Source organism: Pteropus alecto, unplaced genomic scaffold, assembly GCF_000325575.1.
Source record: "Pteropus alecto unplaced genomic scaffold, ASM32557v1 scaffold44, whole genome shotgun sequence".
Taxonomy (NCBI): Eukaryota; Metazoa; Chordata; class Mammalia; order Chiroptera; family Pteropodidae; genus Pteropus; species Pteropus alecto.
Window position 1 is genome coordinate 7,116,673 of NW_006436812.1, and position 11,458 is coordinate 7,128,130.

Below are 11,458 nucleotides of genomic sequence, written 5' to 3' on the forward strand. Positions count from 1 at the left end.
GAAAGAAGGGCTGTGAAAGCTGGTCCTGCAGCCTGCATGGGAGCTCATAGGGTCCAGAGCAGGACCCAGCCTTGGGCAGCACCCACTCTGGGGTTCACTGGCAGGCCCTGGGCTCTCACCGTGTCGTGTGAATGTGTTAGTACCTTCCCTAGGAGAATGGGGCTGCTCAGTAGCTGGGTGTACCCAGCTGGTTCTGGGAGCTGAGCTTCCAGGAGGAGGTGGTGCCTGCCATGATTCAGGCGAGTGGGAGAGGGGATACGCACAGGCAGTGTGCGCCGCTCGGGAATGGGTTGATGACCACTGAGTTTGGGGTCGATGGGGATTAGGCCAGTTGAGTGGTTCTTGGACTTTGTCATGTGTCAGAATCATCTGGAAGACAGGTTGCTGGGCCCCCTTAGACTTTCTGTTGGTCTGGGAAGGGGGCTAAGAACATACACTTTTATTCTGTAGGCAGATTTTTTTGGATTGAGATGAACTTAACATAAAATTCAATATTTTAATCATTTTAAAGTGTATGATTTAGTGGTTTTTAGTATATTCACAGAGTTGTGCCATCCAGTTTGTCACTACATAGTTTTAGAACATGTCCATCATCCCAGAAGGAAACGCTATACCCATTAGCTGTCATTCTCCCTTGCCCCCCACTCCCAGCCCTAGACAACCGCTACTCTGTCTGTCTTTGGATTTGCCTACTCTGGACATTTCACGTAAGTAGAAGCACACAATAAGTGCCCTGTGACGAACTTCTTATACTGAGCATAGTGTTTGCAAGGTTCATCCATGCTGTAGTCCATGTCAGTGCTGAGAATGTAAGTTTTCTGGGCTGCTGATTCTGCAGATCCAAAGGACACCGAAAGCTGGGATGCGGGCAGACGCTTTGTATGTGATGGGGCAGCAGGAAGAGGGATCCCGGGAGCTGGGACATTAGCTTCAAACCCTGAATGGCATCCCTTCTGGGATGTGGACAGAGATGTCTGACTTCTTAAAGCAGGCTTCCAACTCTAGCCATCAGGGCATGTGCAGAAGATGATTTGTTCTGTTTGGACCTTAGGAAAAGGTGGTTGAGGAGTTATGTCTTCAGTTGCTGGCACAACGTATTCCTTTTATGTCCACCGCACAGTCCCTACATTAGTCCCCACACCCCACCCCCGCACCCCGCACCTTTTCTCTTAGTCACATCCCCACAGGCACTTAACCTGGGCACAGGGTCGCAGATAACAGCTGAAGGCTGCTCATGGACAGGTACAAGATCTGCCATCAGGGGCCTGTGGTCCCTGGCCCAGCCCATGGAGGAGCAGGCCTCATCATCCCCCCAAGAGTGCCAGCCAGAGGCAGCCAGTCTTCCCTGCGGGCACTAGGGAAGGCTGAGGATCTGCAGTTCTCTGGTGCTTTTCTGACCCTTGCTCCTGCTCTTCTCTTCCTTTCTTGGGACTCCTGAATCTTCCAGCTCCCCCGTTGGCTTTGCCCTTTTGCCCATGTCACCCTGTCTGCCTGACTTCCCCGCTGAGCACCTGGGGGCTGAGGGGCTGCTTTCTGAAGGGGACTCCCTCCACCAGGACTGGGGCCACCTTTTATTTTTGAGAGATAATTGGCAACATTGGTTTCAGGTGCACAACATAATGACAACATGTGGAGAAATGATCACCACAAGAAGTCCAGTTACATCCATCACCACACAGTCACAAAATTTTTTTGTAATGAGAACTTTTAAGCTTTACTCAGCACCTTTCAAATGTAGAATACAGTATTATTGTATATATAATTATATGTTGTATATATAATCATATAATACAGTGCAGTATTATGTTTTCCCAGTTTTTCTGAGGCTGCCACCTCTCTCCCCATCCCACCCAAGGTCCAACATACCTGGGACTTAAGGCCAATCAGCCCCTAGCCAGGCCCAGCCTCTCTCCCTACAGAAGATAGCAGAGAACTGTTCAAGGCAAAAGGGACTGGTGCTCCTATGAGAATCTAATACCTGTTGATCTGAGGTGGAGCTGAGGCAGTGATGCTGACGCTGGGGAGCAGCTGCAAATACAGATGAATCTTCACTCGCTTGGCTGCTGCTCACCACCTGCTGTGCAGCCCAGCTCCTAACAGGCCGCGGACCAGTACTGGTCTACAGCCAGGAGTTGGGGATTCCTGGTTTAGAGAATAAGAAGCAAGCCCTGCATATCCATCAAGGTCAGGAAATAGGACATTGTTAGCTCCTGAGAAGCCCCCGTCTTCCCCTATTACAATTCCTCTGTCCTCCCAGAGGTCATCACTCTCTTGACATATGAAAATCATTTACCACAAACGGAACTACTTAAAATAACATTATCTCACAACTTCTGAGGATCAGGAGTCAAGTTTAGTAGCGTTCTCACAGGCTGCAATTGAGGTGTCTCATCTGGGGCCCAGCTGTCTTAGAGAAGGATCCTTCCAGGTGTACTTGGTTATTGGCAGGATTCAGCTACCTTCCTGCTGTCATCAAGAGGCTTTCATAGGGCAGCTCACTACATGGCAGTGTGCATGTTCAAAGTCAACAAGGGAGAGGGTCTCCTAGCAAGAGAGGCATGGAGTTAATCATGTAAATGACATCCCACCCCCTTACTGAATTCCGTGGATTAAAAGCATGGCCATAATTTAAAAAGAGAGGAAGGAAATAAGTGCTGGCAAGGATGTGGAGAAATTGGAACTCTCATACCCTGCTGGTGGGAATATAAAATAGGCAGCTGCTGTGGCAAAAGTTTGGTAGTTCCTCAAGAAGTTGAGAAACAAAAATAAATAACCCAATAATTCCATTCTTAGTATATACCCAAGACAATTGAAAACAGGAACTCAAATACTTGTACACATGTCTGTAGTAGCACCATTAATAATAGCTAGAAGGTAGAAACAACCCAAATATACATCAACAGATGAATGAATAAACAAAAAACAAAATGTGGTCTATTCATACAATGGAATGCTATTTGGCCATAAAAAGGACTGAAATTCTGATGCATGATGCAACATGATTGAACCTTGAAAATATGTTAAAAAGCAAACACAAAAGACCACATATGATTCCATTTATATGAAATATCCAGAATTAGTAAATCCATACACAGTAGATGAGTAATTTTCAGGGACTTGGTAAGAGAGAAGTGGGGAGTGAGCAGTAGGTAATAGGTACAGGGTTTCTTTTTAGAGTGATGAAAAGTTTTGCAACTAGATAGTGATGATGGTTGCACAACATGAATGTACTAAATTCCACAGAATTATATACTTTAAAGTGGTTAAAATGGTTAACTTTTGTGTTAACTATATTAAAAGCAAAGCCCACACAAAGGCAACTACAAAAGAGTGTGAATACCAGGAGGTGAGGATCATGGGGTCCACTTTAGAGTTTGTCCTCACTTGTTGTTAGTAACACTTTGACTCTGCCTGTTATCTTAAAGTCTACGGGGGTCTGATCTTTATCTTTTATTTGGATCAGTTAAGTCATTTATTACCAATGTAGTTAACATATTTGGTTTTGTTGATACCATCTTATTTTGAGTTTTCCATTTGTCATACCCATTCTTATTCTTTTTCTCTCCATTTTTTCTCATTTGTGGGGAGGGTTGTTTTAGAATAATTTAACATTCTTTCCCCTTTCCCTCTCTGTCAACTTAGAAGTCATACATTCTATTTGTTCTATAGAACATGTATGCTTAACTGTTGTAGCTGAATAATGGCCCCCAAAGATACCCAGGTCCTAATCCCTGGACCTGTGAAGGTTTCTTTAGATGGCAAAGGGATTTTGAAGACATGATTAAATGAAAGGTTTTGCGATGGGGAGATTGTTCTGGATTATCCAGATGGACCTACAAATCTGGATTATCCAGGTTTGACTACAGAAGAATGCAAGATGCTACTGGTTTTAAAGATGGAAGAAGGGGCCAAGAACCAAGGAATGCAATTCTAGAAACCAAAAAAGCAAGGAAATGGATTTTCCCCTGATCTTGCTGACATGTCGATTTTAGCATAATGAAGTTTATTTTGCACTTCCTTCAGAATTGTAAGAGAATAGATTTGTGTTGTTTTAAGTCACTAACTTTGTGTTACACCAACAATAGGAAACTAATACACTTCCCAAAATCTAAAGTTAATGAAAACATCTGTTTGCCTCCCAGATGGCACAAGGACTTCAGAGCACTTGATTGCCTTGAGTCCCTTCTGACTTCTTATTGTTTAGTGTTTTATGTCTGTCTAGTTGTTTTTTTCCTTTTTAACCCCATAGACAATAGTATTTTATATACAGTCAGTGTTTGTATTTACCACTTTGTTTTTCATTCCCTTTTACATCTTGGACTTCCCCCTAGAATCAATTTTCTTCTGCAAGTACATTTTTTAGTAGAATCAGATAGAGTGAGGCAAGTGAGACACCAGGGACATGAAATTGAATGAGATGTCAGGGCTGGAGTCTGGATAATTTGTTCTACTAATCTATTTTTAAGTTCACTAATTCTATGACTGTTTTATCTCTTAAACTTACCCATTGAATTTCAATTTTTGATGACTGTATTTTTCATTTCTAAAAGTTCTTTGTGACATGTGCTATGTCACTTTTTATATTTTATGGCTCCCTGCAGGTATTTAAAAATCTCGTCTCTAATTTCATAAACATAGTAAGCATACTTGTAATTGAATCTGGTATCTTCAGTGCCTGATACTTCTGTGGATCTTTTCTGATGACTCATATGTCTGGGCTTTCATACACGGTGCCTTATTTCCTTATTTCCATGTGCTCGCTGAGTTTGCCGCTTGTTGCCCTTTGTGGCCTATAATAAAGTGCCTTTATCGCAGGAGGATTTATTTGCCTTTCCCAGGTACCTGGGCTCTCTGAGGGAAGTCTAGGATCGTTTTAAATGAAATCCACAGCCTGAGATTTTTTGGGGGGATCACTCAGGTGATATGAACTGGGCTGCAAATCCAGAGTGTCAGCGTGTGATTTCAGTTTATCAGGGAGTTATTTTCCCTCTTCTGCCGAACACCAAGGTGGTTTTGTTTTTTGTTTGTTTTCAGTCCCCGTGCTCAGGGAGAGTAGGGAATTGTTCAGTAGGTGTAGCCTTTTGGGGCCCCAGCTTTATGGGAAGAGTAACCTATTAGGCACCTCACCTTATACTGGCCCTTTTAACACATGAGCCCACAAGGAAGAAAATCACAGCTTGAGTTTGCTAGTTTTGATAAATACCTCAGGACTCAAGTTGTTTCAGTGCCATGATCACCTCTCTGAGTTCTCACCTTTATTTGGCTTTTGCCTAAAAATTTCTTATCATCCCATTTGTTCTTTGATGCTTTTAATAAGATTTAAACCATTTTATCTAGCATTTTAGTTATGTATAAATAAAAACTGTAGCCTCTCTTCCCATGCTGGAAATGGCAGCTCAGAGCAGGCAAAGCCCTGGAGTAGTAACAGGGCCCAGAGATCTGAAGAAAGAGATGGGTATTTAGAGGAAGAATCACCTCCGAGAGAGAGAGAGAGAGAGAGAGAGAGAGAGAGAGAGAGAGAGAGAGAGAGAGAGAGACACACACACACACACACACAATGGGCAAGTAATTTCAATGTATAAGATGGACCAACAGCCTTCTACAGGTCTACAGAAAAGGGATTCTGTGGGTTAATCTTGAAAATGCCACAGTAGAAAATGGGCAAAGGACACAATGGGTGACTCACACAAAGAAGTTAAAGATGGAGCCAACAATGTTTACCTTTCCTGAGTAATCAAATAAATGGAAGCTACCAACCATGGAGAGCAGTGGAGGGGATGCAGGCACTCGCCCCCTGCTGGTGACACTGTAATGGAAGGCAATTTTGGCAATAACAAAAAGCCATGGCAATGGACATACTATTTACCCCAAAGATTCCACTTCTATAAAATTCCTCAAAGAAATAATTATGATTAGATGTTTGTGCTTAGAATTTTAACTGCAAATATTCAGGGCAAGGTTTTCTACAAATTATTTGTGAAAATGAAGAACATATACACACAAATGAAAAATCACTCATATCCCAACCACTTTCCTTTTCTGGGATTATAGAAAGTATGGTGACAATTGCCTTCTCTGTCTCTTTAGTCTCATGCCTGTGGAAACCTGCTGCTAACATTTAGTGTGTATTACTTTCAAGTTTTCTTGTGATTATATCAATATAAAAATGGATTTATGCTCCACACATTGACCTGCAGTGTGCTTTGTTATACGAACGTCTTGGCATTATTCATGTCTGTGCCCAAAGGCTGACCTCATTCTTTCTAATGGCTATACAGTGGTCCCTTGTGTGACTCTACTATAATTTATTTAACTTATATTGAAGAATGTTGGGCGTTGGGTATGCGCCATATTTTTTCTTATTTTCTTTTTCTTTTTCTTCTCTAATAAACGGTCCTGCAAAGAACATCACTGTACACAAAATGTCTTCATATATGTGTGCCACTGTTTTCTGTTGGATCGATTCTCAGAAGCAAGACTGCAGGCCTAGGTAATTTGTACTTTTTAGTTTTAAAGGATACAATCAGTGGTGTGCTAGAACCTGCTTAGATTAGTTCGAGTTAAACTTTTAGGAATTCTGAGAGCTGATTGTTAAACACAACCACTATTAAAAGTTATGTTAATTTACAAATAAATAGACTTATTGCCTTAAAAACAAAGGTGATAAATACTGAAAACTCATTACTTCCTAATTATGTTACTGTATTTTACTATTATCTATTTTCAAGTCTCTTGCTAGAAATACAACATAATAGCAGATATTGTGCATCTCTTCCTAATTTCCTGTTCAGTGATAGCATATCGATAGCTTCAAATCAACCATAATGGCAATATTTACACAATGGAAACTGGCAAATGCTACAGATTCAGCCCCCTTCTCCTTTTCCAGAGTGCCAGTTACTAAACATTCGTTGGCCCACAAGTGTATACAACTGAATTACCTTCCCAAAAGGTTATATACTACATTGCACTTCCACCAGAAGTGTATTGCACTCCTTTTTATGACAGGTGTCTTGTTAATGAGCATTTTTATTTGCATGGCTTTGTGCATTGTCACAAATGTTTGTTGGCCATTGGTACGCTGAGTTTTCTGTTCATCTTTTGGCTTATTTTTCTATAGAGTTGACTGGCTTTAAAAAGAAAAAGGTGGAGGGGGTGAGAAAAAAAGAATTCGGAGGTCTACCTTGTAATAACAACCCTTTGTCTTCTGTTTATGGAAGATATTTTTCTCCCTGTTCTTTTAAGTTTGCTCGTGTTTTTCTCTCCCCATAGCGAGTATTTCTCTCTTTAAAGTCCAGTACATCCACTTTTTCCAGTGTCATTTCAAGGGCACCATTTCTTAAAAAAAAGTATCTCCAAATGTGCCTAGAAGGACCTGAAAGGCTGTACCTTAAATGTTACCTTGTTACATATCTGGATGGAGCTGTTTCTGCCAGTTTGTGTGTTTGTATCTGTTTGTATGTGGTATGTCTATATGTATGTGCTCTTGGATCTGATTCCCATGTCCTCTATTTGTTTACACATAGTTTCCCTATGTGTCAAGCAGGAATTAATGGAATAATGGGTGGGCTGGACCCACTGGGATACTCAAGAAGTATATTGTAAGTGGAGTAGTTACTGCATTTTTTAGTTTCTATGATGAGCACAATTAATTTTATGAGGAAAAAAATTTAAAAGCAGTTCTGAAACCTGTCTCCATAGAAGTGTGGATGTAGGCAGGGTTCTGGACTGGCTCTCTGGTCTACCTTGCTACATGACTGGGTTCTGGGGCAGCATCCACCTCATTCCATCCACCAGGTCCAGAGTCTGGCAAACAAGACCCCAATACCCTTCTAGAGGCTCTGTGTAGGATTGCGCAGGTTGAGCTCCATGCAAGTTTCTGCCCGCAGCTCCCTAATTTTCTCAGAATCTGTACCCCGAATCCCGCCCTCGCTTCTAGGTGGGTGAGGGACCAGGTCCCGCGTACCCGGATCTGAGAGGAGTCCCTCAAAGCGAGCAGCTCTGGGGAAGGGCCAGACCTCGTCAACTGAGACAAACGCATGACATCCCCCTACCCGTCACCCCACTCCCAAGGGGCAGAAGCCGCGGGTCTGCGCCTCCAAGTGGCCGCGGCTAATAGCGGCATGGTGAGTGAGAGTTCATGATATGGCATTTGGGAGTCGGAGTTGAAGACGACCTGAATCTCCTCTCGGCGGCCCAGGGCGTCCAGCGGAGCGCCCTGATCTAACTATGGCGGGATGTGCGTGTGGCGCTGGCCTCCCCAGATCCCTACCCTTCCTTTGGGACAGAGGCACACCTCTCCCCCAAACCCATCAGGCCCCTGCTGCGCACCTTCTAGGGAACACACGCACTCAGGCGGAGGCTTTCTTCCGGGGACTTTACTCAAACACTGTAAAATCGCGGGAAGGGGCGGCTGGGGGTTCTTGCGACCGACCATCCACTCCCAGTTTAGGGATAGCCGGAGGCGAGAGCCAAAATCACGTGTCTCAGAAACTTGTCCAGTGAGGCCTGCAGGGCAGGGCTGAAGTCTCCAGGGTAGTGCCTGGCGAGGGTCACCAGCAAGCAGTGGCTCAGGAGCTGCGGAGAGAGGGAGTTGTCCATCTGTCCCTCCACACCCTTCCCTGGTGAGAATTCCTCCCACCCCTGGCAAGCGGGTCCAGCTTCAGCCCGCATGCTAACCTTGAAGTTGACGGGGTCCACTTGCAGCTTGTGCGAGTGCAGGTCGCTCAGAGCTGACAGGACGTGGGGCAAGTCGTCCAGGTGGTCCACGGCCAGGGTCAGTGCGTCAGCAACCTTCTGGCCGTGGGCTTTGACCTGGGTGGAGCCGGGGCTCAGGTCCAGGTGGAGGAAGTAGGTCTTGGTGGAGGGGAAGGCCAGGAAGGTCCTGAGGGAGGAACAGAAAGTGAGATGCTGTGCCTCTGGTGTGGGCGCTTGTCTTCCGAGAGGAGCGGGGGCGCATCGCCACTACGCGTGGAAAGGCAGGTGAGCCCGGAGGGCGCCGGAGCCTGTCCGCACCTCTCCAGGGCTTCGGTCGTGTAGACGCCGACGTTATTACCCAGCTTCTTCCACAGCGCGCGCACTGCCGCGGTGTCTGAGGCGGACAGCACCATCGCCGAGCCCCGCGCCAGCTGCCGGCGCTTAGAGCACCGGGCTGCGCCTGCGCGGATCGGCTGGCGACTCCCCGCGGCCTCCAGGGGGCGCCACTCCACAGATTCTGGCCCGGAGGAATCATGGAGCGTCCAATCTCCTGCGTCTGCTCTGCCTTGGGACTTTACCAATCAATCGCCCTGGATCCCGAGGCTCCCATTTCCGTAGTGTTTACTATATGGAAACTAATATTTAATATATATTATTATTAGATAACACTGAATTTTTGTATGGATTTTTTGCGCTTTAACTTATTCTACCTCCCTCACAAGTCTGTTGTGACACCTCCCTGAGTCTATTTCCTCTTTTATTGTATAAAATGAATGTAATTTCTTCTTCCCAAGGTTGTGAGGATTAAATGGAAAAGAAATGTCAAGTGCCTCGCTCATAGTAGATGTTCTTTTCAGGACAATGAACATTTATTGAGAGCCTAGGATGTATCCTAATAATAATAGCTAATACCTATGTGGCACTGGTTCCCTACCAGGCACCATTCTACGCATTTTTTGTTATGGCGATGGTGGTGGTAAAATTTATATAACATAAAATTTGCCATCTTATCCATTTTAAAGTGTACAATTCAGTGTCTTTAATTACTTTCACAACGTTGTATAACTGTTAACCATTATCCAGTTCCAGAACTTCTTCATCATTCCAAACGGAAACTCTACGCATTAGCAGTCACTCTATAATCCCTTTCCTTGCTCCTGGCAACCATCAATCTGCTGCTCTGTCTTTGTGGATTTGCTTATTCTGGACATTTCAAATAAATAGAATTGTGCAATATATGGTATTTTGTGTCTGGCTTCTTTCATTTAGCACATTTTCAAGGTTTATCCACCTTGTATCATTTATCAATACTCCATTTCTTTTTCTGGCTGTGTAACACTCCATCGTTTGAATGAACCAATTTTCTTTGTCCATTCATCAGTTGCTGGATGTTTGGGTTGTTTCCACTTTTAGCCTAGGTCTCCATTTTTCCTAATAATAAAATAAGGAAGACTGCCTTGTACTGAGAGCTCAGACTATGCCACTAGCTGTGCTAAAAAGCATCACAAACTGAGGCAGGGTACGTGCTATCTCATTTTCCAAGGACCACTCTTGGGCACAGGGAAGAAAAGACACTGCTCTCAGAGGTTTGGGGCTGGACTGCAATCCGGGCCAGACACCTCAAGCCCTCACTCTAAAGTCGAAGGCACTATGGGCCTGCTTTGTGGAGAGGAAGCACATCAGGGTGTAGGCTCCCTGGCCCTGACTCTCCTTTCAGCTGCAACATTAAGGGAAGTCAGTGGGCCTCTGAGGTGCCAGCCTCAGGGGGGTGCAGTTGATGCCTAAAGAGGCCCCAAAACTGGGCCTCCACACTTGCGATGGCCCCAGGATGTCAGTGACTGCAGAGTGAGCATCATAGGGGGTGTCACCAAGTGAAATAGGTGTCTCCAGGAAATTGCCTAGCATCTGTAATTGCATTGCTGAACCCCAATTTCATCTAGACTGTGTGTGTATTTGGGAGGCGCTCGATGGAGAGGGGAGCATTCACTACAACTCTGGAGTGTGACTTGCTGTCTTCCCCACCGCTCACCTCTGGCAGGAGCCCTAGGACTGCTCAGAGGTCTTAGGCTGGAGGCTGGACAACGCTCAGAGCAAGTGTGTTGTGTCATAAAATGTAAAGATGGAAAACGAATCCATTATTGGAGCGAACTCGTTTAAATAGCAAAGGCTGGAGAATGATATGTGGGAGGTGGGGAGGGGAATGTATGCAGCAAAGCACTCAGGAGTGAGGGTAGAGGGTAGCCCAGCGAACCCCAGGCAGTGGCAGCAGGACTGGCTTCTCTCTCTCTTGTGCCCTTTTATCCCCTTCCCTCTCTTCGCCCACTGCAGAAGGTCCTTGGTCCCAGGAAAGGAGAACGAGCCCCCTCCCTGGCACGTTCGAGGACACAGACAACCCAGGCCACACAGGCTGCAGCCCACTAAGACTTTATTCAAAGATCAGGAAGTGCCGGTACGCGGAGCGCAAAGGGGCCCCCAGCCCGGGCGAGGGTCGCCGCGGCTCCAGCTTAACGGTATTTGGAGGTCAGCACGGTGCTCACGGAGGCCAAGAACTTGTCCAGAGAGGCGTGGACAGCAGGGGTGAAATCAGACGGGAGGTGACTGGCCAGAGTCACCAGCAGGCAGTGGCTCAGGAGCTGCGGAGAGAGGAGATATTGGGACGCGTCCCGACGCCGCCGCCCGCGCTCCACCTTCTGGAACCCACAGGATTCTCTGCGGCGCTGAGAAGGGCCCGCTGCACCCTCCACCCCGATCCACGCGGGCC

The 11,458-nt window shown here is 45.6% G+C and overlaps 2 protein-coding genes across 3 annotated transcripts in view; both read right to left on the reverse strand.

Annotated features, from left to right (window-relative positions):
• Window positions 1-5,607: 5,607 nt before the first annotated feature.
• On the reverse strand, window positions 5,608-9,923 carry HBQ1 (hemoglobin subunit theta 1). Of its 2 annotated transcripts, XM_006914036.3 has the most exons (3): window positions 9,016-9,923; window positions 8,680-8,884; window positions 5,608-8,577 (listed from the first exon to the last, which is right to left on the reverse strand). In XM_006914036.3, the coding sequence occupies exons 1-3, from the start codon at window positions 9,108-9,110 to the stop codon at window positions 8,449-8,451; spliced, it is 429 nt and encodes a 142-aa protein (XP_006914098.1). In that variant the 5' UTR covers window positions 9,111-9,923; the 3' UTR covers window positions 5,608-8,448. The 2 variants fall into 2 exon arrangements, with proteins under 2 accessions (XP_006914098.1, XP_024904216.1); XM_025048448.1 differs by having other exon boundaries at window positions 5,608-8,884.
• Window positions 9,924-11,105: 1,182 nt separating this feature from the next.
• Window positions 11,106-11,458, reverse strand: part of LOC102880941 (hemoglobin subunit alpha-like) — a 5,143-nt gene continuing 4,790 nt past the window's right edge. The window contains exon 3 of the mRNA XM_006914040.1: window positions 11,106-11,330. Coding sequence (XP_006914102.1) covers window positions 11,202-11,330 — 129 coding nt within the window. The 3' untranslated portion in view covers window positions 11,106-11,201. The remainder of the gene's footprint in view (window positions 11,331-11,458) is intronic.

Coding starts and splice junctions, on each gene's coding strand:
- HBQ1 (XM_025048448.1), bottom strand. CDS start 9,110: ATGGTGCTGTCCGCCTCAGACACCGCGGCAGTGCGCGCGCTGTGGAAG. Junction 8,885..9,015: donor ACGACCGAAGCCCTGGAGAG/GTGCGGACAGGC, acceptor TTCCTCCCTCAG/GACCTTCCTGGCCTTCCCCT.